This window comes from Octodon degus, unplaced genomic scaffold (genome assembly GCF_000260255.1).
Source record: "Octodon degus isolate 3935 unplaced genomic scaffold, OctDeg1.0 scaffold00233, whole genome shotgun sequence".
NCBI lineage: Eukaryota > Metazoa > Chordata > Mammalia > Rodentia > Octodontidae > Octodon > Octodon degus.
The window spans coordinates 532,644-559,153 of record NW_004524809.1 but is presented as its reverse complement, the minus strand read 5'-3'; the positions used below and the strand labels follow the sequence as shown (position 1 = coordinate 559,153).

The window sequence follows — 26,510 nt, the reverse complement described above, 5'->3', positions numbered from 1 at the left end:
AGATTTAGTAACACTTCCCATTTAGGCACATGATCTGGCCTGTCCTCAGGCCGGCTCGCAGTTGCAAAATCCACCGAAATACCTTTGACTTCCTTATAGCTGTTGCTTCCCCACCCCCAGCCCAAATGCAGTGGATGGAATTGTAAAACCCCAACATGCAACAGTACAGCTTATTGCGCTTAGAGTTACCAGGATTCTGCCAGAAGAGCAGGAAAACAGAGGAAATAGATTTAAATTTACAGTGATCCAGTGAAGTTCTCTTTCCAGACCCAGAAAGCAGTGCCAGTTTGTTGCCCCCATAACTCAGGGAGGAAAAAGTCATCGCTGTAGAGAAGGACCCCACCAGTGCTGGGGGCAGAAGATGATGCAGGAGCACTGGTCCAGAAGAGCGCGTCTACGCGCTTGCCTCCCGGGGCCTCCTCAGTGAGCGCTGTCCGGAAGACACTGCTTTTTCCTGTCTTTCGGGATCAGGAGTTGGGGGCCTTGTTATTTCACACTTAGCATAGGGGCTCTGGTGATCAAGGTTTAGAGTTGCTTTGTCCTCTGTCACACCACCTCCAGTGTTGGCAGGGTATGCATGATGTCCCTTCCCTCTGGGGAGGCCTCAGAGTGTTTGTTTATGTGGGATACAGAAAAATGCAGATTCTCAGAAATAGCTCCTTGGTTCCCAGATAGAATCTAAGACGCTGAGCAGACAATGGTGTATTCAAATCTGGAATGCTTCGTGGAAGCTGTGTGACTATCCTGTCCTGAATCTTTAGTGCAATAGTAGCACCGCACAAAGTCAGTAGCTGTCCGGGGAATTAAAGGACCGTGATTGATTTTTCTTTTCCTTTAAGGTTTCATTCACGTTTAACTGTTCTTTTTCCAAATATGGATGATCATTGTTTTATTTTAGAAGAGCAGCCAAGAAGCTAGATGCAGTGGGGCACACCTCTAATCCCAGCCACTAGGGAGGCTGAGCCAGGAGGACTGCGAGTTCAAGCCCACCCTGGGCAACTTGGTGAGACCACCTCAGAATAAAAAATAAAGGACTAGGGGTATAGGGTTGTACCTGCAGTGACAAAGTGCTTTCCTAGCATGTGTGAGGGCCTGGGTTCAACCCTCAGTACCACAAATAGATAAATAAGCAGCCAGTTGAACACAGTGATATAGGTAGACATGATTTTGTGATCTAAGTACAGAATCAAGTGCTGAAAGACAAGCAGGCTGATGTTTCAACCGGCTGCCCTGCCAGCTGCCGTGCCTTGAGTTGTTCCCTCTGCATCCCATTGCAGTGCCATCAACATCTGTTGCAGCCTCCACCAGAACAGCTTGATCTCAGGGGTCAGCAGTGTCAGGAGCCAGGGTCTGGCTGAGGAGACCCAAGCCAGAAAGCCAGCACTGTTTCTCTGTCATCCCCATGTGTGGCCTCCAGGCCCCTGAAGCAGTCTACAGAACAGAATACCCAAGCTGGGAGGCTGCCAGCACCCTCTTCTACTCTGGAGTTGGAGTCACGCAGCCTGAAAACACACATACATATATACACACATGTGCACATACATGCACACGCATGTGCACATACATACCCTAAAGACATCCTCCCTGTTGGTAGAGCTGGCAAGTGCTTTACCAAGGGTGAGCACAGCTGCCAGGCTGGGCTTGAGCTTGCGATCCTTCTGCATCAGCCTCCCGCTGTGCCGGGGCTGCAGGCGTGACTCTTTATTACCTAAGTGGCACATGTGAAGCTCTTTATTTCCTTGCAAAATATCTGTATTGTATGGGAAAAACTGAAATGGAAAACTGTATGGGAAGATCTGCTCTTGGAACCTACTGTGCCGAGCAACTGTTTGGTGACATTTTTTTCTCTTTTACTCCAAAAATCATTTTGCCCCCATTATCACCTCTACGGGGTGGCATGTGAAAAGGACAATAGGAAGTCCGAATATTTAGATTTGTAGCTCAACTGTTCTTCAGTTATCCTTGAGACTTGTGACATTTATCACTGTGGATGATTAATAATTAACTTCAGCTATAGAATGAAAGTTTGAATTGCTTGATAGGGATAGGCCTGAGATGGGACGTCCTCAGTCCCAGGACCTGCAGGCAGGCTGGACGCCAGCTTGGCTCATTTGCTGTTTGTTTTTGGAGCCAGGCAGAAGCCAGGCCTCACACACACAGGGCAGGTGCTCCCCTGCGAGCCCCACTCCAGGTGGTTCCGAGAGTCCTGACTGTTCACCCTTTCCCTGTGAAAATGGCCTTGGATGTTTTATATCTCCAGTAGATCCTTAGCAGATCAGCAGCTTAGATGTTCACCCAGTGACTAAGCTGTTCAACTTCTTGTTTTTCCAATGATAGACAAATAGATTTCACATATGATTTAGCATTTGAACTGGGCTGGGAATGCAGCTCAGCAGTACAGTGCCTGCCTGGCCATGCAAGGGCCTGAGTTTGATTCCCAGGACAAACAAACAAGCCCCTGAGATTTACCATGTAAGCCTTTATCAGCACAGGGCATCAATAGGCCCCAGTGTTGCATGGCCACCTGTCCTTAGCCTGCGGTGACCTCGCTTCTCCTCATTCTCTTTGAATTTGCTGAGTTCTGAGACAGCTGTGTCACATCTTGCAAAAATGGAGGGTGAACACTGGCATCCGAGCATCTGTCTGACCTCAGCTTGCAGTGGTTACCCGGGCAGCCAGGGCTGATCCTGTGGCAGATGCACCGCGTCCCTGGCTGCAGCGAACTCCCCAGGTGGTAGCTTTGGAAACAGAGAAGTTGATGCCACTGGAGGTTTGGGAGGCCTTGGCATAGCACAACACTGGCATCAGGTGCAGCAACTGACAGAGAGCCAGGGGCTGTCCCACTCTTATATGACACCTACCCAGGGTCCCCAAGAGAACAGGGTCATATGACGGCCAGCTCTGCTGACCTCTCAATCACCACTGGACCTCACCTCTCAAAGGCCCCATGGCTTTAACACATGGGGGACCAGGGCTGCAAATGGGGACCTTTAGGGATAAAGCACAGCCAGGAGGATGTTGCGGTTTGTTTCTGAGGGAGCTGCCAGCCTGTTTTCCTGTCCTGTCCCAGGTTCTGACCCCAAATGTGGAATCCTGTGTCTTCATCCTTCATGATACCTCCTTTCCTCCTGGGATCACATTTCTCTGATGGCTGGTGGTGCTGAGCCTCTCCTGCACTGGCGGGCCCTCACTGGGTCTCCTTGAGAGAAAGATCTGTTGGGCCCTCTGTTCATTGTCACTTGCCCTTTGCCTTCTGTTTTTGTTTTTGTTTCTGTTTCTGTTTTGAGACACATTCTTGCTATGTAGTTCAGACTGACCTTGAACTCACTATGTAGCCCAGGCTGGCCTCCAACTCATAGAGATTCCCCTGCCTCAGCCTCCTGAGTGCTGGGATTCACCACCATGTCAGGCTCACTTTCTTTTGCTTTTCTGTTGCTCATCTCCCTTTGAAATACCTCACACACTTTTCCAAGTAATCAGAAACACTGTTTCATTTGAGCCAAGGCAAATGCTGTCTGACACCAGCCTCCTATGCCTCATATGTTGGCTTAGGGCCAAATGCCTTTCCTGCTGTTGTCAGAACTCAGTACCCGAGCCAGGCACAGTGATGTACACCTGTCATCTAGCACTGGGGAGGCTCAAGCAGGAGGGTCACTAGGAATTCAAAGCCAGCCTGGGCTACAGAGTGAGTTCAAGGTAAGTCTGAACTACATAGGGAGACCATCTCAAAAGCAAACAAATGGGGGAGAGGGATCTCAGTACCTGGGACTTCAACTCCCCCAAAAGATAATTTTTCCAAATGTGTTCATACAATGCTGTTCCTAGTATTCCCCCTCATATGATATTCTAGCAAGTGCAGCAGGTGTCATGGGACATCCTCCGGGGAGCGGCTGCCTGCTCTTGAAAGGGTGACATCTTAGAACAGAAGGGACCATTCCCCCCACCCCCGAGGCACAGACTCCCAGAGGCCCACACATGAGTACTCGGGCTCTGAGTGTCCCAGGTGTCCAGGCATTGTATTTGTATGTCAGTCATGACCCAAATAGTTACTGTAAAGCCTGAATTTCCCAATTACAAATACCCACATGGGAGAGAACTTTGGTTTGTTACAGCAGTTTTCTGAACCTGGATTCGCAGACCTCTAGGGGATCAGCAGCAGTTTGGTGGCAGGTGTGTAGGATTTTTTTCCTATTTAAAAGCAATCCCTGCAATTAAATTTAAGAAAAACTGACCAAATCTAACTTTTTGCTCTCTGTCTCTCTGTCTTTCTCTGTCTCTGTCTCTGTCTCTCTCTCTCTCTCTCTCTCTCTCTCTCTCTCTCTCTCACTCTCTTGCTCTGTATGTGTGTGTAAGATGGTTGAATCAAGGGCCTTTGCACTTATATCCTCAGCCCTTCTAAAGTTTTTGTTGTTTGTTGGTTTTGGTTTTGGTTTTGGGTTTTGGGGTTTTGGGTTTGGGGTTTTTGGACACAAGTTTTGCTATGTAGCTCCGGACAAGGAAAACCCTATGTACTGAGATAGAGTTTCATGTAATGAGCATCAGAAGAAACATTTTCCACCTCTTTAGCCGGGGCTTGGTCCTATTAAGTGGTGGGGGGAGGGGCTGCGGAAGGCCACGTCAGCGCTATGTGATGAAGTCTTACTTGCCAGGGTAGAGGAGGCACAGGGCCTGAGCCGCACCTCCATCCCTGAGCCTGCTGGGATTAAGTAGCTAGTTAACTCAGGCAAGCACAAAGCCCTTTCCATTTGCGGCTGTGCAAACTCTTTCTTCAGTATATTAAGGCATTTTTTGTCTTGGTAAATACCATAGAGTAAGATAAAATTTAAATTGGATTCAGATAACCCTGAGTTGATAGTTTAGGATGTGTGTGTGTGTGTGTATGTGTGTGTGTGTGTGTGTGTGTGTGTGTGTGTGTGTTTCGAGACAGGTCTCACTATGTAGTACAGGCTAGCCTTGAATTCACTATATATAGCCCAGGCTGATCCCAAATTTGTGATGGTCCTCCTGCCCCAGCCTCCTGAGTTCTGGGATTATAGGCATGCCCTGACATGCGCAGTGACTCAGGAATTTTTAATGTCAGTTTCATTTTCAATTGCAAATAACATTTTAATGTACATATAGAAAACACTGAAACTTATCTCAGGAAACTCTCTGGAAGCTGCTTAATTTTTTTTTTTAAAAAAAGCACTTTTAAATTGGCTTTCCCTTCTCATCGAGCAGTGCCTAGAAGTTGGTACCTGTGCAGGAATCAGGTCTGCATGTGTGTGGCCTGGCCTTGTGGCTCTTGGAGGCCACATGAGTGAAGATGACAGGGTGAGCGGCTGAGCTCTGGCTCTTGAGGTCAAGAGGCCCCACCTGGTACTCACACAGGCCTAAGCTGGGCCTGATGATCTTGAAAAGACACAGAAGTGGCCTCCTGGCTTCTGAAAGCCACATGGGTCACGACAGTCAGTCATTGTGACCCATAGGACAGAAGCGTCACTAGGGATGGAGGCAGCACTAGGGATGGGGGCAGACTGTACCACTCAGACTTGATCCACAATTAAAAGCAACTAATTAAAACCAAGCCCAGTCTCATGGCTTTGTTGAGTCTTCCCATGGCCTTAAGACTTATATAACCCCACCAATGCAAAGAGGTATGTGACTACATCCTCAGTGCTATTAATTTCATTAAAATTTGCAAGCCTTAATTGCGGTCCCTATATACATGTGCATTGCTCAATAGCTGCCTGGAAAGTTACATCTAAAATAGTTTGAGTTAAGTCATGAGCCAGTTTATAGGGGGCCTTTCCAATGGTATAATTAATGCCAAGTGGATCTTTTAAGAAAATAAAATTCCTGCCAGGCATAGTGGCTCATGACTGTAGTCCCAGAACTCCAGGGGCTGTGCAGGAATCAGGTCTGCATGTGTGTGGCCTGGCCTTGTGGCTCTTGGAGGCCATATGAGTGGAGATGACAGTCTCAAAAAAAAAAAAAATCAAAAATAATAAATATGTGAGTACCTATGATCCCATGTCTCTCACGGACTCTTTCATGAGCCATCCCATTTTGACTATCTTCTCCTTGTGAAACCTTCTGATTTTTCCATTTATTTGGCACAATTAAGCAGGTGCTGCCTTGTGACATCGGCTCCTAATCACTGGCTAGAGTGTTTATTCAAATCAAGAAACATTGCTCAACTTTTCACCTCTTTCTAGTTTGTTTCACTAGCAAGATTACAAATTCCTTGAGGGCAGACTTATGCTTCTTTGTATTTCCCACAGTATCCTATAAATTTCAGAAGATGTTTTCTTTTTTTTTCTTTTTTTGAAAAGGGCTCTCAACATGTTTCCCAGGCTGCCCTTGAACTCCTGAGCCCAAGCAATCCTCCTGCCTCAGCCTCCTGAGGAGGGGCTGCAGGTACACACATTGCACTGGGCTCTTGGGGGACTGGGTTCACTCAACAAATGTTTGTTAAGCTCTGGATCATAGTTTTTAAGTTTGTCTGCACTTACTGGGCCAATTCCTGGGACAGGTTGCTAGCTTCTGGGAATCTCTATTTTCATTGAGTAACATGGAAATAATGTCTCAAGATGAACTGAGTGGTGCCCCCATGTTGGTCTCCTTAACGGCCCTGGAATGACTAATGGGAGCTGCCACAGGCTAGCCCAGACTCATGGGTGCAGCGAACCCGATCAAATCAAAACTGGGAAGAAGAAGAGCTATTGTTAATGTCTTCCCAAGGCAACGCGGTCCATTTACTTGATGTTTCACTTGCACAGAAGGGGTTCGTGGTTAAGCACTGGATGTCCAGGTGCTCCATTATTGGCAGTGGAGCTTGGCTGATCCCCAGTGCTTGGGAGGACTGACACCACCAAAGTGCCCAGCGCCAGAGCTGTTTCTAGGAGAACTTGGTGGTGACCCCAAAACACAGCCATTTCACTAGGAAGCCTAAAGATTCGGACTCTCAAAGTGCTAAGGCTTGCCTGGCTTCAATTATTCCACTTCAGCGTTTTTGGTGTTTAAATTAACTATACCCCACGAACTGAGGTGTTTCATCCCCTTCGTTGAATTAAACTGGTGTTCTTACTAGAATAACTACTCCGTGAGAGTTGAGGTCCTGTGCAGTTATTAATGTTCCCCTCTTCGAAGCCTTGGAATACATAATTTGACTATTGTTGTTATTTGTGTGGAAAGAGATGAAAATGAGATTGGTAATCCAGATGGGCATGACTTGCCTCACATCTGGTGGCTTGAAAAGGGGCCAGAAGCAACACTCGCAATGCAAGACAGCCTCAGGCCAGCCTTTGCAATTCCCACCCTCCTTTGCAAAACAGCTGCCTCCTCTGTGAGCCTTCAGAGTTTAAAGAAAGAGAGAGGAAGAGAAAGAAGGAATGAAAAGAAAAATCACTGTCTGCATCCTAATTGTAGGTTTTTAATCAGAATGTCCACAGGGCCCCTGGACAGTGAGTTAAGATGGCATGGGGGGCAGCGCGCGTGGGCTGGGGCTTGTAACAGCGCTGCCCTAGTTTCTCAGCGCTGGGACCAGAGGCAGCTGACTGACACCTCTCTCCTCCTCGCCTTGCCTAATCCTAACCTGGTGATGACCTGCTTTGCCCATGACAGTCCACTTTGCACCTGTTGTGCCAGCAAAACTTTTAATACCACCCTGCTTCATTCCTTACAAGCATCTTGATGGAGGTGATGGAACATGTGGTCATCTCACTTTGATCCCTTGATCTCAGCAGCATTCATGAGCAAGGCTGTGTGGTGGAAACGGTGCTAATGTATTAAAGAGAGCGATGCATTTGGGGTGAGACCGTGGCAGCACCGAAAAGCCTGCTGGTTAGAATTCTTGGGAAAAAAGGAGGTGGGTGTGAGGTAGCAGAGGTCTGCAGTCCCAGCTACTCAGGAGGCCGAGGCAGGAGGTTCTCTGGAGCCTGGGAGTTCGAGGCCAGCCTGGGTAACATGGTTAGACCTCCACCTCTAAAAAGGAATCCTCAGGAATAAGGTGAAAGTTGATGTAGACTTTGATTTATGTCCAGCTTCTGAACCTCCCAAATCACACCCGATTAGTGATGGGTGTTCGCAGGGCACTGGGGAAGTGGAGGACAATAATGAGGTCAGATGCTTGTGGCATCTTTTATGCAACACTAACGTTAACTTCCTGTCTGAGGTTTTCCATGTTCTAAGTCTTTCACCTCTTGATACTCTCAGGACTGGGTGATGCTGATATCTAATAGACACTTCAGAGAAAAAAAGATGGAAGATAATAGTTCTGTAGAAAAATGGAAAGATTACCATTATTCTTGATAACCTTGCTATTCTTCGAAAAGGCTTGGCTGAACATCCCTGCCAACTCGGGATGTTACTAGTCAACTCAGAAAATTAATTTTATTGACTGGAGAAGGCTTACTGTAGATTCATCTTCTTCAGACCCCTCCAGATCCACAGCTCTTCTTGCTTAAGGTTCAGCTGTTATACACTGTCTTTATTTAAAGTAGTTTTTGTAGTTGTAAGAGGAATAACTAGTATTGCAAAGAATATAGAAAACTGCTTTTAAAAAACTAATATTAACACTATGGCATAGTTCCTTCTAACTTTCATTTATATGTAATAGGAAACCAGTGTGTATATATTTTTAACTTATCTTCTGTTTTTTCAGTGCTGGGAGTCAAATCTAGGACCTTGCAAGAATTCTAGGCAAGCATTCTACCACCGGGATACAGCTGTATCTCAGGAATATGTGCTTTAGTTTATTCAGCGAAGCTCTTGAATTATAACCTTAAGTAAAATATTTTTAGTGTTCTGAAACAATAGAAGTTTGCATAAAAGTTTTCCTTTTTTTTTTTTTTTTTTTTTTTTTTGAGACAGAATCTTGCTGTTTCCCAGGCTGGCCTGAAATTCCAGGGCTAAAGGCAGGCCTGCTTCAGCCTCCTTAGTCACTGGGGCACCTGGCTGCATAAAGCTCCAAAACGTCTCAAATCCTCTCACACAGTAACATAGTTGCTCCTAATAATACTGCTTTAAGCAAAACCTATTTTGCTCTGTGTTATACGCATGGGGGATACTGAGGCCTGAAGACATTAGAACTAGGACAGTGGGGCTAGAACTCTGCTCCTTCACAACCCGTGGCTCTCTCCAAAACAAGGAATTAATTATAGTAGAAGTACCAAAAATTGAATCAGATCCAAAGAACTAATTATGAGCACTAAGTATTTAGGCGGGAAAAGACAATAAGGAAGAATATTATGCATAATGGTCTTTAAGGTTGCCTAAGGGTATTCCAAAGAATAAAAAAATCACTTCTTTCTGTATTTAAAAAAAAGGGAGAGTTAAAAGTCCTTCAAACCAGTTTCGAGGGCCGGGGAGATGGCTCAGTAGAATAAGTGCTTGCCTGGCAAGCACAAGGGCCTGAGTTCAATCCCCGGTTCCGCCAAAAAAAAAAAAAAAAAAGAAAAACCAGTTTCATGTTTCTTAGCACCTCATCTGAAAGGAACTCAAGGGGGCTGAGCTCCTCGTGGACCTTTTAGTCTGGGGCAGAGGACTGTCCCGAAGGCTTACCAACAGGCCTGATCTGCTGAATGCAACAGTTGACCACTCAAGCATGGAGCACCCAGGGCTGTGCTGAGAATTACACTGAAGTAAAACACGTGGCCTCCAGATTTCAAAGGATTAACAGCATCTATCTGAGGAAACAAACGTGAAACAAGCCAGGTCTAAGTCATCCCTGGTCAGAAGTAATCAATTGGTGTGCAGGGAGCATTTCCTTTTGCTAACCCAGAAAAACAGATACCATTAAGCATGAGAGTAGAAATAAGGGAACCGGAAGGAAGTGCTGGTGGCTGGCAGCGCACACATTCACCCAGTAACACTCGCTCGGTGCACTGATGGGGAATTACTATGTACTGTGGTGCACAGGAGTGAGTGGAGAGATCCTTTCCAGTACAGCTGAAGTTCCTTATTAGGAAATAGTGGCATTGTGGGGGGAGCTCTGTGTGTGTGTGTGTGTGTGTGTGTGTGTGTCTGTGTGTCTGTGTGTCTGTGTGTCTGTGTGTCTGTGTGTCTGTGTGTGTAATAATAAACCTCTGTAGAGGTTAAGCCAATTCTACCTGGAGGCAGGAGTTGACAATAGATGAGACTTTAATACTTTAAATTCATTGAATAGAAGAGCTCAGAAGAAAATGTTAGATGCTATCTAATCTGCTCTGTTTTTCCTATCTGTACTTGAGAAATGGGGCTGTGAGGGTGGAGCTGTTGGGACTTGCCTCTCTCCATCCACAAACTGAGTAGGTGGCGGAATGAAGGCGAGGCGGCTGGGCCTACGCCTCCTCCTCAGGCTCAAAGGGCGCTAACACAGCTCACTTTTGTCCCAAACCAACTGTGAGGACCAGGTCTCAGATCTCAGATTAAAGGCTGGGCTTGTCCTCCTGGAGCCTTCAGCACAAAAGTAGGATTTAGAAGACAAATGTTGTATGTTGCCTTGTTAGCAGACAGCTGCTTTATGAAATGGAAAAAGGCTCAAGGAGATGAACAGTATAGAACCCCAGAGAGCTGCGCTGTAGGCTCAGCTCTGTCAAGAAGTAGTGTGTTTTTGTTTGTGTTTATTTTTCTTTGACACAGGGTCTCAAAGCTATGTAGCCCAGGCTGGCTCTGAACTCACAGCAATCCTCCTGCTTAGTGTCCAGAGTGCTGGGGTTACAGATATGTGCTATCACACCCAATCACTTCTTTCTGTACTTAAAAAAAGAGTTAAAAGTCGTTCAAACCAGTTTCATTTATTTTCTATAGCTTTATCTCTTTTTTTCATGTATTTAGTACAGGGTTTACACGGTCTACAGGGTCTCACTTTATAGATCGGACTCGTAGGGAATTCTCCTGTTTTCAGCCTCCCAAGCACTGGGATTATAGGCACGCACCACCACACCCAGTCTCAGTTCACTGTTTCAGTGTGCCCCAGGGGCAGGGCCAGCATGGCCAGCCAGGGATCAAACTTCTGGCCCCTATGTCTGCCTAAGCAGGCACCTTAATCCACTGAGCTATCTGGCCAGCCCTATATTGCTTTATCTTGAGCAAAGTATAGACTTCAAGGGAAAAATCCTTCTTTTTTTAAATTTATAATATTTTGGTACAGGGTCTCACTGTGCAGCTTGGACTCATAGTGATCCTTCTATTTCTCAGCCTCTTCAGCCTTGGGATCATAGGTCTGCACCACCATGCCTGGTCTCAGTGGCCGGCTCAGCACCTGAGGAAGTGCCAGTGGGGCATGTGGTACTGGGGATTGAACCCAGGTCCCTGCGCTTGCCTAAGCAGGCACTCAGTTCACCGAGCTATCTTGCAGGCCCATAAAGGAAAAATTCTTAACAATTCTCAGTATTTATATAATTTTTATTATAATATAACGTAAGCACAAAACTAGCTATGAACTCTTTACAAACCAAGTTCTTTCTTATCTATGAAGCCAAAACAAATGAGCTTGTAACAAGCTACAACCCTTACCATTCATACTAAGAGCAGAGGTCCGAAGACACCTGCCACACGTGCTTGACACCAGGCTGCTTCTGGCTATAGGTGTGACTACACTTTCCCTGATTTTTCTTGTTTTGGGCACTCCTGAGAAACAGTCCTTTCCTCAGAGTCCTGGATCTCCCTGGGCCTCCAGGGGACTCCAGTGGATCATTTGTGCGTTAGAAGTCTGCCTGTGCCCTCTCAGATACCCCTGGCCTCAGGACTGCTGCAATCAGGTGCACACCACAGTGCCGCAACTGCTGGTCTGGTTTTGGTTATAAAGTCATCCAGGTAGTCTGTAAATGCATTTTTATTTCATCAAGATGAAGGCAAAGTGGAAAACATAGCATTGGGCACGGGGTGTGGCTCTGAGGGGAGAGCACGTTCTTGGCAAACGAACAGCTCTGGGTTCAGTGCTAGCACCAAAACAAATGGGAAGCCAAAGATTTAGAATTAGGAACTTTATCAGAAATTCGAAACATGCTGGGTGTGGTATGCACACCTGTGAGCCAGCACTGAGCTGAATTGTATGGGTATAACAGTGAGCGCTAAGAAATGTCAAAGATACTTTAAAAAATCTGTTTGAAGAACTTTTTATAAAGAGCTCTTGGATTCTTAGGAATATTAATTCTGGTAGCCATCTACACTTGCCCAATGTGAGACACCCAGCTGAAAACAAAAATTCTGCTCCAGTGCAACCAGGGCATGGAACCAGTAATAAGGCTGTCGTGGGTTCCGGCTACAGTGCTGGCCCTGACCCTGTCTTAGGTGGGACAAGGCTCTGGACAAGTTGAGGGTATTGGTCTACTCATCTGTAAGTGAAGAACCTCTTTGTGCCTCAGTTTCTCCACCTATAAGTAAAGAGCTTAGAGTAAATAAACGTCTTCTAGGATTGCTGGCATGAATGGCAGTCTCCGTGAGTCCCAGCATCCTCATTACCTCTTCTCAGAGCCCCTTAATTCCACATGGACCTGACTTTTAACCCTGGGCCACTCAAGCTTCCCAAGCCTTTTCTGTAGGTCTTTTAGGTACACAGCACCCCAAATGTTGATCTGAGAGTTCCCTCCTAAAGCAAAGGCTCGCAGTTCATAAGCAGCGCAGGCTGTGCTCTGTTCAGTGGCAACTCCTTGGCCAGTCTCCCAGAGATAACAATACACTTCCCCTTCGGGCGGTACACTAGGAAACAATGGCCTGCACAATGGGGCGACCTCAAACCAGCCCATTGTTTTCTCGGCTGCCTGAGGAAGGAGTTGTGCTCTGTGGGTCCTCAGAAAGATTTTGGCTTGTCCACCTCCTCCGATTCCCAAGCAACAAACAATTAGGCAATCTGGCCCCCTTCCCACTCTCCGCCAGTGTGTAGGATGCTTGTCAGTGTGCCCAGAGTCGCTGTAGCACTTAAGCTTTTCATCTGACGGGGTGCAAGAGATAACAAATCAAAACATCATTAGGAGGAGGACTCAGTTAAGACTCGATTTTGGATTTATTGAGGGGCATCTATTTTAGAATTGAGATAGGTATTTCTTGGCCTTCTTCCTGTACTGCTCTTCCTCTTCTTTGTGTTTCAATAAAATGCTCATGTATGTTTCAGAAGGAGTTTGCTAACATGAAGCTCATGCCTCTGAATATAAAAGTGTAACATCTCAAGACCTAGAGTCCTGTATACCTGCAGAGAAGCGGCCCAAGAAAGGAGAACAAGCTAGGAGGTTGGAATGTGGTTTCAACCCGTCAGGAATCTGGGACCCGCTTCTTAAAGCTATGCAGACACACGACATCATTTTGGAAGAACCAGTTAAGTTTGTACTCCAGCTATCCCCCTTCATTCAGAATAATTACTGCCTAAACTTTAAAATCCCTGTTAATGGAAAATTTTAGGCAAAACCGAAGCCTTAATTATATTATTTAACAGTTAGTGATTTTGTATACAACAGGAAGAAAAAGGGTTAGATACTTGAAGAGCCAGGGGTTGGGCCTGGCTAGTAGCCATCGTAGGATAGAAGTAAAAATGAAATAAAATTGTCTAAAAATAACTGAAAAAAAGAGAAACGTATATGCACGTTTTATGATGAACATGCAGCACACATAGGAAACCAGTAGGTCTAACTAAGGAAGTTTGGGATTAAGGAGCGCTTCCCTTCTAATAAAAGAGGACAAAGTAAATGTTTAGTCCTTCCGCTATTAGAACTGTATTTCAGTGTAATCACAGAAGTCTTCCATATAGAAAGAGAGCCAGATAAACAGTGGAGGAGTGAGGCAATTAGGAGAACTTCACAAACTCATTGATTCAGGAGAAAAAATGATCAAGTTTATTCAAAACTTTAGGCAAATCATTAATGAAATGAGATGTCCTTAAAATGCCAAAGTAGCAGTTCACAGTCTGGTCTCTAGCTGCAAGGAGAGAAAAGTAGGGCAGCCATGGAGAGATCAGACCAGCAGCCCTCCTAGTCAGTGACCCATGGAAGGGCCAGTGCATGTGTGTCCTCTGTCGTGTCACAGGAGGAAGGACACCTCCTGTGGGGTAGTTGAGCAGCCAGAAATACTTAACTTGAATCCGTAAGTGTTTAGATATCACACACAGTTGGTAGGAGAGACAGGAGACAGACAAACTGAATGGTACCCCAAGAAGACAGCCAGACCCATGCAAAAGCTGGGACACTCCACAAGGTAACGGACTGGACTGGACTGGCCTGTGGCCTGAAAATGGAGGGGACTGGTGGAGGGAAGGCTGCACAGTTGATTTAAAAAGACTTAAGGAACATCTGGCTGATGCTTTTCATTATCTGAGAGGAGATTCAGGTTGGAGCAAGTCAACAATCAAGAGCAGCTTGGGCCAGCTGGGGAAATTTAAACAGGGACTGGGTATTATTTGAAAAGAAAACTTAATTTAAGTGGAAATATGCTATTAACTTTAAAAACACAATTTGCCAATAGTAAATACCAAAATTTCATTTTTATTTTAAAAAATGCACATGCTGTGTGTGTGTGTGTGTGTGTGTGTGTGTGTGTGTGTGTACTTTGGTTATATGTATATATTCATGATGCTGTCACCAGAAAATGATTCAGGTAGATAAATACTAAGACTTCAATACTGATGATCCCTGGTAGTTAAATACAGATCTCTTTTTTACCAGTCTGTTCTTTCTAATTATTCACAATAAATGTAGATGAGTTCTATAATAATAAAAGATTATTTTAGAACACAACTTAGCTGTCTTTTCAGGTAGAAAAGCAACAGCACATTCTGTCCTTTAGGGAAAATAAAAACATTTCCTTTGAAGACAGAGGTGTAAGCGCACGAGTTCACAGCCGTGCAGTCCCAGCACCTGGGCTGACTTGAGCTTGGCTGGGCATGTGATGCTGTCACTGCTTGGTCCCTTTCCTTCTATCCATGTCGCTTGGTACTGCTCAGAGCGCGCACACAGACTCACCTGTGTAGACAGTAGCTCTGCACTGTGTGGGCTGTTATCAGGTTCCCTACACTGATCTGAACTCCCTGCCCGCCGTCTCCCTGGGAGTTTCCACCCCGGCCCTCCCCTGGAGCCCTGCAGGCAGCTGTCTCTCCTGACTCCCCCACGTGCCAGCCACAGCTGCTGAGGCCTTCGGGCTCTCCCAGGTCGAAAGCCAGGGCTGTTCGGATCCCTTCCGTTTGCAGCCCCTGGGGCTCTATCTGTTCTTCAGTGGCAGTCCTGCATTGCTGTCTGATTGTGTCTTTCAGGGGGCCACGGCTCCAATGCAGTTGTTTGAAAGTCCAAATAAGATTGCACATCAGAAGACAGCACAGCTCTCGGTGCTCAGTAATAGTGGAGCATCAGTCTCAAAGCTAGTTTAGACTTTTTTTTCAGTCTACATACTTGCTTTCGTTAATGGAGGTTATAAAATATAATCTATAAATCAAGTATTTAATCCTGGATTGGAACAGAACTGATAGTGTTGTGTCTAAAAGACAACGCTAGAGACAAGCCTTTAGGTAACTGCCCCAAAGTGCTGTCAACCAGCAACTTAAGGAAAGTAGATATAAAAAATATACTCCAACCTGCCCGCTATTTCATTGTCGGAAAATTCATTCATTGGTAGATTTCCCAGCTCTTGTTTCTATTTGCTATCAGAAATAAAATGTGTTCATGTCTGCCAAGGGAACTTTTAAAGTCCTACTTGTGTTTTTAACATTGTAGAGTCTAGGCTGGGAGGTATCACAGCAGTTTAAGTGCCTGCCTGGCAGGCGCGAGGAACAGGTTTGATCCCTGGCACCACCGCCATGTTGGCCCAGGAACCCCAGGCAGACAGCCATGCCGGCCACTGAAAGCAGACGTAGTGGTGCAAGCTTGTAATCCCAGCACTGGGGAGGCTGAGTCAGGAGGATCACTGCGAGTCTGAGCTGTATAGTGAGACCCTGTACCAAATAAACAAAGATTAAAAACAAACAAACATTGCATACTGTACTTGTACAGCGTCTCTTCCTGAAACATATTCATGAAGCTCCTTTTAACATAAGAACAACAGGCACCTTACTTAATGGCTGATCTTTCTATTTTGTTAATCAAATCTCAAGTTTAAGATTTAAATTTCTGATTGTAAGGACTCATAATCCTATAACCCCAGCATGGAGCGAGGCTGGGACAAGAGGGCTGTAAATCTGAGTCCCATCTGGGTAACTGAGTAAAATCCTGTCTCAAAATTAAATTGAGTAATTAAAAAGGAACAGGGATATAGCTCAGTGTGGCTTTGATTCTGGTACCTCCCCCAAAAAAAGCATTGATAAGGTTTTAATTTTGAGAGCCTACTCTGTTCCAAGCAGCGGGTTCTTTGAGTCAACTTTAACTCTCCTGAATCCTCCTTTAGATGAGCAAACCGGGGCTCAGTAAGACAAAGTTGCGTCCCCAGAGTGGCACATGTGTAAGTGACAGAGCTGCCTCCTGGCCATACAGATTAAGGACACGTCAGTAAAGCTCTACAGCCAAAACCCAAGTCCAGGTTTCTGCTTGGTTTTTATTTTTGGTGAGTTTTTGTTTTGTTTTGTTTTTCAGTGCTGGGGCTGGGACTCAGCTTTGAACATGCTGACCCCAGCCCCTGACTTCACAGCAGCTGCTGGGATTTTCTTGATTGGCTTTCAGTAGCCTCCTAGCCTTGTTATGAGCTTTTTATTGCTTCCCCGCCCCCAGAATCAGGGCTTGCACTCAGGCCCTTGCGCTTGCCAGGGAAGCACTTTTTCTACTCAGCCATCTCCCTGGCCCCTAAAACTTATGCATTGCTTTTTTTTTTTTTTTTTTTTTTTTTTGGTTGTTCTGACCTTTGAATGAAATAAAATACTATCTTATTAAAGTAATATTTTCTTAAAGCATTATTATCATGAGGTGGAAATTTTCACACTGCTGGTGATTATCTTATTCTTTTCTTTCTTTCCTTTTCTTTTCTTTCTTTTCCTTTCCTCTTCTTTTCTTTTCTTTTCTCTTCTTTTCTTTTTGGTACCGGGAATTCAACTCAGGACCTCCTGATTGCCCAGTGGCTATATCCCCCATCCCCTCCTCTTTTATTATTATTATTATTATTATTATTATTTTCTTAAGAGCAAGGAACTGTGTCATTGGAGGGAAAATATTGGTACCAGATGAACTTCATGGTTCTAAGTCAACTCCTACAAAATCCAGAATGAGACAAGAGGACCTTTTGTCACCAAAGTGTAATTCTGAATCACTGTTCAAATCTCTCCCAACTTTAATTACCAGGGCACTGTGAAGTACTTCTTGGTAGTGAACACTGTGGGTGAATGCCATGAGGAGTGGTAGCATTTCCTGGGGATTTCATGCACCCGATGCAAAGAGTCTGGTAAAACATTCTTGTGGTGCTGGTAGTCTTCGAATGTGATTGTGGACATTAAGTACAACTGATCGGAACATGTATTTGAACATTTTATTACATTATTTTAATGAGGTAGAGAACTGCTTGGAGCTTTGAACCAGAAATCAAGAAACCTGATTCACAGCTCAAACTCTGTCTTGCCTGGATAACCCCTTGGCAAACCATTTCATCCTTCACAAAGGCATTTTCCTTCTGGGGCAAATTAAGAGCTTGAATGGGTTATTCCCCCAGTATTATTTCATGAGTCTATGATTTCAGTAATCCATATATTTCTTTCAGTTCAACTGCACTGCTGCCAAACTGCTTCTTTTTTGTACACTAAACCTCAATCTACTTCTGTGGCTCCCCCAGAGAAGATGTTAGCTATGAAATCTCCATGTAACTGATCTGGAAATTTAATTGATAAAATCTGAAAAGTGATGATGCATGCTTTGGAGGGTTAGGATTTCCCACAACACAGTCTTCATGTGTTGATGATATAGCTCATGGTATTTTATCATGCTAGCAACCCAATTACTGGGGAATTTCAGATATCACATGCAAAGACTATTGGAATAGTTAACTTTGGTACAAATGTACAGCAATTTGAAAAGTGTTTTGTCGGTCCCTGGAAAATGGCCAGAAAGGTCATGCTCTTTTTCAGGTATTAAAAAAGTTAACTTTAGAAGGAAGGGGAGAAAAAAGGCAATTTTCAGTTGGGCCTTTTTTTTTTTAGACTTTTGATTTTCAATAGGGCATTATTTTTCCATAAGCAAGTACCCATTTTATAGTGTTACCTTGGTATCAGGTGTAGAAAGGACATACTGTCCCAGGGCTAGGACGTGATTGAAAATACAACATATAGAATTTCCAATAAACTTCCAGTAAACAGTTGATGGGCCTATTATTAACTTTAAGTTCGAACCCAAAAGGTCCTGGAGGATCATTCTGTTTTTCAAAGAGGCCCTCTTGTCATTCTAGAATTAAGAAATGGCCCAGAGTTGAAAAGGAAATCTGTGACTGAGCCCAGACAGGAACCAAGAAAGAGCTGTGTATGGTGGTACACACCTGCAATCCCGGTAACTGGGAGGCAGACCCAGGAGGATCACTGCGAATTCAAGGCCCATGTGAACTTGGTAGTAAGGCCTTGACTCAAAAACACCAAAGTGAACAACCTAAAACCTAGGTCCCTTGGCTTCATGTCAGAGTTCTTGTCTACTGTTTAGAGTCAAGACCTTTTTAAAATGTCAAATTCCTTTAATTCCTAGCACCACCAAAAAAACCCCACACAAAATATCAAATAGTTGTCTACTGGAACTGTTGACTTCAAGTGAACATCATTTTGTCCAGTTATTCTTTTTTAAGAAATGTATTTAGTACAGGGTCTACTGGGTCTCATTACACAGATTGGACTCATAGTGATCTTCCTGTTTTCAGCCTCCCAAGCACTGGGATTACAGGAGCACGCCACCATGCCCAGTCTCAGTTATTCTTCTGTAAAAAAAAAAAAAGTTCGTTAATACATTAACAATGCCCTTAAGATACTACGTCTTAAAAATCTAGAGGAAATTACAGTTTTTGGTAAAATGGGTGGACTCTCCCTTTCCAGAATGGCAGTGGTAGACACACTTGTCCACAGCCTTTTGGGACTCCTTCTGTGGGCATGTCTGGCTGGGGACAGGAGGGTGGTGGAATTTGTACCATGCACAGGATTATTTGTTGGTCTCAAGGCATGTGTCATGTTGGCACACCACTCCTCCCAGGCTGGCTCCCCTGTGACTGTGTAGAAACCCCAAGCTGACGCAACCTCCGCCTGCAGATAAGGTTCCCCGCCAGCTGCTGCTGTGCTGGGAGAGGACAGCTCTCCTGGGGACAATGGTGCAAGCTGGGCGCTGGTTCTGTCTGACACTTTGGAACATCATCGAGAAATCCAAACCTTATTGGAACAAGAAGAAAATGGAAGCTGTTATCAGTTCATGAGGTCTCCAGACTCTCTCTTAAATGGTGCATGTGAAATAGATGTGGCAAACAGCTATTCTTTCATCATTCACTCCATCAACAACAATAAACACATACTTGATGCCAACTAGGGGCACCAGATTAGGTGGTGGGGGTGGAGGCCCAGGCGGCTCTAGGCGGCATATGTGTCAGCAGCTACACGTGCCACCTGGTCCTGGGATCAACACAGCTTATTTTACACAAAAGAAACCAAACAAACAAACAAAAAAAAAAAAAAAAAAAAAAAAAAAAACACTTTTAAAAATCCAAATTTCAGTCAAAAGCCTAAATTTCCAAATCAACTGGAGGGAAGACAAGGTTTTCATTCATTTTTAAGCATAGCATGGTGCAAAAAAGGAGTTAATGCCCTACATCATGCAAAGATTTTATGAGCTCTTTCTAACACTGAGTAATTCTTTTTTTTTTTTTTTTTTTTCCAGAACTGGGGATTGAACTCAGGCCCTTGCGCTTGCCAGGCAAGTGCTTATTCTACTGAGCTGTCTCCCTGGCCCCCATTGAGTAATTCTTAAAGAAATGTTACATCTACTACTGTGATTTTAGTAACTGTAGATTTCTAGGTCTTTTGTGCTCTTTTGCTGTTGAATCATTCACAGCTTTTGTTGGTCTCATTGCCTTCTCCCAAGTGTACTAAAATTTGGGAAGGTTTTGGTATTTTGCTGAGTGATGTACAGTCTTCTGGCCAAAGGCAGGTCCCATGAGTGATATTGAAGACTAAATACTAAAGAGCAACTTTCTCAAACACCAAATTTTGTCATTATTTTTCAAGTATCATGATCCTGAACAGTTAAATAACTTTCCATCCTATTCATTTAGTAATTGCTGTTACTAGTCTCGCTCTTTCTGGGGGAGGAGACCCACAAACACACACATCACCCCATATCTTCACAGTCCAAAGAGAGACCCTGCTGCACCAAGTCCATACTCCTTGCAGCCCTGGGGTTCCCTCCTCTGCTCTTGGGCTTCTACCCTGCCCTAAGGTGTCATGTGACTGAGGATGGCCCCCGCAGGGCAGCTGGACAGTGGTCACCTTTTCCAGGAGGTGCAGGACATCCCTTCCCTGTCAGAAGCATGCAAACCTGAGGCTGTGGTGCAACTGGCCTCGAGCTCTTGTGCGTTTCCTTCTGGTTTGGTTTTATAAGGAACTAGGGTGCTATCAGAACCTGAAGGATGGACACAGGGACCGTCACATGCACATCCTTATGAAGTTCCTGGAATCTCATGTTGCCTGCTGACAGTGATGATTTCATGGGAACAGATGTATTAGTTCTAGTATCAGCGTATGCTAGTTGATCTTATTCAGTATCATTTCTAATGTTTTTTTTTTAAACTGTATTTTAGTCTCTTTTAAAAAAAAGAAAGAAAGAAAGAAAGAAAGAAAGAAAGAAAGAAAGAAAGAAAGAAAGAAAGTTAAGCAATCAAAAGACTACCCTTTGGCTGTGTTTGGATGATTTGGGTAGATACAGTTAAATCTGAGCTCATCAGGATAGGCACCTTGGCTGATTACTGCATTTCTCTCCTGTTTCTAATAATGCGTACACTGGAGAAGTACATGGTGCCTGTTTGATGAGTGAGTGGATAAGCAGATAGATAGACACAAAGCCAAACTCATATGTCTGTCTTTTCCATATTTAAGGGAAAAAAAGAAACATATAATTAGGTAACAATGAGATTGGCTTGGTCCCTTTTCATGCATCTTGACAAGTTATTTCTTGAGTGACCTTGGCCTATATTTGTGATGGGACAAAGATTATCATTAGCAAAAATAAGATCAAGCAGGCCACAGTGCGTAAGTGTTTGGTGAGTAACTTGGGATGTTCATGTGTTCCCTCAAGAATGTAGGTGACATTTTTTTGGTCTGAGTAGTGCCTGGCTATTTATCAGAACTGTACATTGTGGGTGTTGACATTCATACTTAGCTGTATCCCTACTATATTTTTAATTTTCATTTAATTATTTACTTACTTTGCACTATTGGGAATTGAACCCAGGATCTCTATGGTCTCCATGAATCCAGGATCTCCATCCTCTACTCACCTTTTAAAAAGTTATTTATTTTGAAACAGAGTGTCAGTTGCCCAAGCAGAGCCTGAACTTGCAATCCTCCCACCTCAGCCTCCCAGAGTACTGGGATTACAGGTGTGTGCCCATGCCTGGGCCATTTTTAATTTTTTTTAAATTTTGAAATATAGTCTCACTGTTGCCGAGACACTTGCAATCCTCCTGCCTCGGCCTTCTTGCTCACAGTTATGTCCCTAGCACCAAGCTCAGTGTTTCCCATCTACTATATAGAAATGTTTGTTAAACAAATGGCCGACATATGATATGTAAGAGAGATTTTTGCTCTCATGTCAAAACCAGTGTAGCTTAAGAGAAGAAAAGATGACAGGACACGTAAGAGCCATATACAATGGAGTTCACGGATTCAGGTGTTAGGGAACAATTCTCTGCTCAAAGTCATATTTTGTCAAGTAGCTGATGCCTGAAAGAAGTATAGTGTCAGGGCTCAGATGGTCTCCTGCCCAGCTGATATGCAACTGAATATGCCCCAGAAAGGAAGAGTAAAGCTGGGCATCCAGAAACTCGTGTCTGCGGGGCTGGCCAGAAGAGACCTGTGTGTCCCAACTAAAAATAAAGGAGGGCAGAGCTCGAGAGTCACTAGCCTGGGACATCAGGCAGGCAGATTCCTGAGCACTGATATGCTGCACCAGGAGCACTCCCAGGTGTGCTGTGGAGAAGGGCAGGGACGCCCAAGGACCTGCCGGGCCCTGAGGAGGGGCTGAGTGGCACAGGGCACAGTCCTCTTCTGACCCACCTGCCTGACCCTTGGCACCTGGCTGACTTGAAGGAGTGATACAGACACTTCTGAGGATAGAAGCCCGCAGCACTGAAGGCGGGGACTCTGCCCCCCATTGCTAAACCTGAGGAAAGTACTTGGCTTCAGGGGCCCTTTTTGTCTTCTTAACACAAGGACTCGGCAGAACTCTTCTTGTGACATTCTCATCCTCAGCACCCAGCACAGTCTTGAAATGTTTTGGTAAATTCTTCCATGTTTATTATGGTGCCAGGCTAGAATGCTAAGCACAGACCTGGGCCCCTAACCATTGTCAAAGAGCTGAAGAGATGCCAGGGGCAGAAGGAGGAGACACTGGGGAATTGGGCAAGATCCTGTCACTTCTTAGGAAATCTGCTAAAGTTTGCTTTTCAGAGTCAAACTCATCTTGGACTCTGAGTAGGAGTACATATCAGAAGAATGGCATCTCAGATTTTATTCCATTTTATTAAAAAGAAGAAAAGATTCTTGACTGTAATTTTTTTTTTTTCAGTAGTGGAGTTGGGTCCAGGCCTCTGTGCGTGCTAGGAAAAGTGCTCTAACACAGCTATATCCTCACTCCTTTCATTTTATTTTGAGACAGGTTCTTCTTAACTTACATAAATTGGCCTTCAACTTTTCATCTTTCTGCCTCAGCCTTCTGAGTAGCTGGGATTGTAGGCATGTATCACCCCTTCTGGGCAGGTTTGATTTTGGCCTATCATCAATTTCACTAAGAATCTTGGATTCTGTCATATCCTTAAATACTGTATTATGTCCTTCTGTCACCAGATTGTGGGGCCCGTTGTGCTTCTTGCCCAGTTTTTGTTGTCCTGAACAAAGACCTAAACAAGAACACTAAGAAAAGGTAACAAAAGTGTACATTTACTGAAGGCGCAAGGGACACATGCTCCGCAGAGTGAGAACAGCCCCAAGGATAAGGAAAGGGGCCTTTTGTACCCAGAATTCCAAGGTTATCTCCTTCTCATGCAAATAAAGCATTGGGACAGTCATTCTATCACACATTCAGTTGGCGTCAGCCATGTGTAAACTGTACAGTCAAAAACCTCCCTTGGCTCCCTGCCCTATGTAAATTAAGGATTGGGAACAATGATTTTTGATTGGCTGTGCCTACATGCAAATGAAGGATTGAAAAAGAGCATGTTCTGATAGGCCCTGTGAAGAGCACCAGATTCTCATGAAGGACTGAGAAGAACACTTTTGTGATTGGCTGTGTCCAGTGATGATATTATCACCTTATGGGGAGTGTCCCTCACCCTGTTGTCCTGTCTTACTTGTATCTGACTACCTTGTAATATAAGTAAGTTTCTAGGCAGTAAGAGGGAAAGGGCCATTTCTTTATTGAGAATGAGCTATAGATAAAACATTCTATACAGCAATAATTACCTCATCATTTGGACTGTCCACAAACTTTGTTACCCTAAATAAACTTAGTGAAGGTGTTTGGGGGCTTAAAAATAATAAGATATTGCCCAATACTCCACTTTATACTTCACTGTTTAGACCCAGTAAATATTTTCCCACAGGGCTATTGCTCCATGGCTGACAGGGGGACTTGCACTAGTCCCCTCGAATGAGCATTACTCAACACAGATTAAGTAGATACGCGGTTATTCCACCTAGAGAATATCGGGATGCGCGACATTCAGAGACATCCAGCCATCTGATACATGCTGCCGCGTGTGGGGCACCTTTTACAACCCACACATCTCTGCCACTCTCTTAGGCCACCTTCTGACAGGACCTGCTCCCACATTAGCGACTGGGCACAGCTCCTGCTTCTCTTTGCCAAAAAGGGCATAGGCCGTGAGCAAGGAGCCAGCTTTTTCCTGATTACAAAACTGACCACAATTCCTTGCCAACCTAACAGGGTAAATCATCCGATCCTCTTTTCTGGTAATGCTTTATTCTTCTTGGAGAGAACTCCATTTTTTTTTTATTATGGCATAGCTTTGAGCATTAAATATGAACTGTTGGGATGTTGCTACAGTTGCTGTTGATGGATAAACTGAAGTTTAAAAGCAGCAAACCCTGATCTATAAAATTGAAAGCGTATCCGAACTTCATGCTCTTGGCCATCCAATTTAACAGAATCTGGAGAGCAGTTAATATCATCTGGGACTTTTTAAAGGTAGTCAAATAAATGCCTTAGGAACAGAACATTTCGGTAGCATGCTAGTAGCAAAACATTAAACTATAAATACATATGTGAGCTGGGTATGGTGACACATGCCTATAATCCTGGCACTCAGGAGGCTGAGGCGGGGGGATCTCTGTGAGTTAGAGGCCATCCTGGGCTACATCAGTAAGTCCAAGGCCAGTCTGCACTACACAGAGAGACCCTGTCTCAAAAAAAAAAAAAAAAAGAAAAGAAAAGAAAAGATAAATATATATATATGTGTGACTTTCAAAGTTTTTGGTTTTTTAGATAGTATGATTAGAAACTCAACCAGGAATAGATGCCTAAGAAAAATTGCCCACATACATTGATTTGGTATTTTATAACCCAGAGATTTGAGACTTTTCTCTTTGAGAAGTGGTAGATAGTTGTTTACCATGGTAACAAACGAATCCACTATGGAGCAGCATCTACTCTAGTACTTCCCAATAGCGTACTGTTCACGCCCCTCAAGACACCAATAGTGTGGGTCGCTGGCGGGACGACAGTGTGGCAATGTTTTCCTTGTAATGTACCAGGTCTTGCCAAAGCGGCAAACCGCGTTCGGAGACATTTTGTCACAGCTGGCTCCTTACAGGGAAGCGCTGGCCAACTTGAGCCTTGTTATACTTATTCCCATCTCTCCCAAATCTTTGAGAAACTGATGTCTCCCCTCACTGGGGTATTCATAAGTTGTAGGACCATGAGTCCTTTTCCTTGACGGACTGACATTTTGCAAGAAATAGAGCGAGCATCTCTGTGAATTTCGGAGCGTCTCCGCCCCATGCGGCCATGGGCGAGACGATGGGAGACCGTCCTGTGGACTCAGAGAGTGAGTCCTTCGCTGACACGCTGTCCGCCAGCGCCCCGCAAGGTAAAGTCAGCTCTGGGGGCAGCTTCCCGGGAGGCCCGGGGTGCTTGCGCAAGGCGAGGTTGCGAGGCTGGTTGGTTCTCCACGTTGTGCTCATTTCGGTACCGCCCTGTGTGTCCCGTAGCACCCCTGTCCTTCGCTTGCTGCAGTCGCGGTCCCTTACTAATGAGCCACAGCCTTAAACATAGAGACCTCACCTAATCCATATCTGGTCTCTCCCTGTAGCTGCCACTTCCTGAATTTTAAGTATGAAAGGTATAAGTATGAAAAGTACGAAAGCAAGCCCATTTGTTTTTTATTTTCTGAGTTTGCATACCTTTCCCAAAAATACTTAAGGGCTTAATAAGATACTCAAAGGGTGACTTTTTCACCTCTTTATCTTGTATGTTAGATGTCTTCAGAGCTGTTTTTATTCCTCTCGCTTGTAGCATTTTTCTTGCTCTAAAAGTACTTTTGGGTCTTTTCAATTCCAATTGGACATGTAGATATTTGTAGGCACGTTTCATCTCTCCCAAAGAACTGGGAACTCCCAGAAAGTAGGAACAAATTTCATTCTGTTTTAGATATCTGTTGATATCGCCTAGCCTAATTCATCGTAGGAAAATACACTGGTCTCTAACAGGTTAGATGTATACTAAATGAGTATAAACATATTACTTCTGTCCAGATTTGTCAGACTGAAGCAGAAATCTTATTTTTCAACATTTCTTTCTTGGTCTTTGCCAAGTGCGAAGCTCTTCATTTCAACAGCTCCTTCTACTGGAGTTCCTCACAGAGCCTCTTCTGTTTTGTTTCATGTTTGTATCTATATTTGTATTATTTTTTTTCCTCATAGATTACATATAAAAATAGATTGTGTTAACTATGACATTCATATTATTTTCACATCTTTTTTATGCTAAAGCATTAAAATTCAGTCACTGAATAGTTGAAATGATTGGCTCTTGATCTTTGAATTCTCCTGGAAGGCTGAAATGTGAATATATTAGTTGCAATTTTTTTAAAAAACATCAAGCTTTTAAAAAATCAAGAAAATTTTTCCTGGGTCCGGGTGTGGTGGCACATGCCTATGATCCTAGCACTCATAAGCCTGAGGCAGTAGAATTCCCATGAGTTCAAGTCCAGTCTAGGCTACATAGTGAATTCAAGCACAGCCAGAGGTATATCAAGAGACCTCTGAAAGGAAGAAAGGAAGGAAGGAAGGAAGGAAGGAAGGAAGGAAGGAAGGAAGGAAGGAAGAAAGAAAGAAAGAAAGAAAGAAAGAAAGAAAGAAAGAAAGAAAGAAATTCTTGAAATGCTATTTTATTTTATTA

General features: G+C 44.3%; 1 protein-coding gene across 5 annotated transcripts in view; it reads left to right on the top strand.

The window, feature by feature from the left end:
• Pparg (peroxisome proliferator activated receptor gamma) overlaps positions 1 to 26,510 on the top strand; it is a 136,091-nt gene that overhangs the window by 37,999 nt on the left and 71,582 nt on the right. Inside the window, exon 1 of one of the 5 annotated variants that reach the window (XM_004645604.3) lies at positions 14,117 to 14,148. The exons of 3 other annotated variants lie outside the window; for them this stretch is intronic. Coding sequence is in view for 1 of the 2 variants with exons in the window: in XM_023705957.1 (XP_023561725.1) it covers positions 25,119 to 25,200 (82 nt within the window). In the remaining variant the exon portion in view is untranslated. Of the gene's footprint in view, positions 1 to 14,116; positions 14,149 to 24,990; positions 25,201 to 26,510 lie in introns of those variants that run through there. One more of the 5 variants, XM_023705957.1, reaches the window with a different exon arrangement.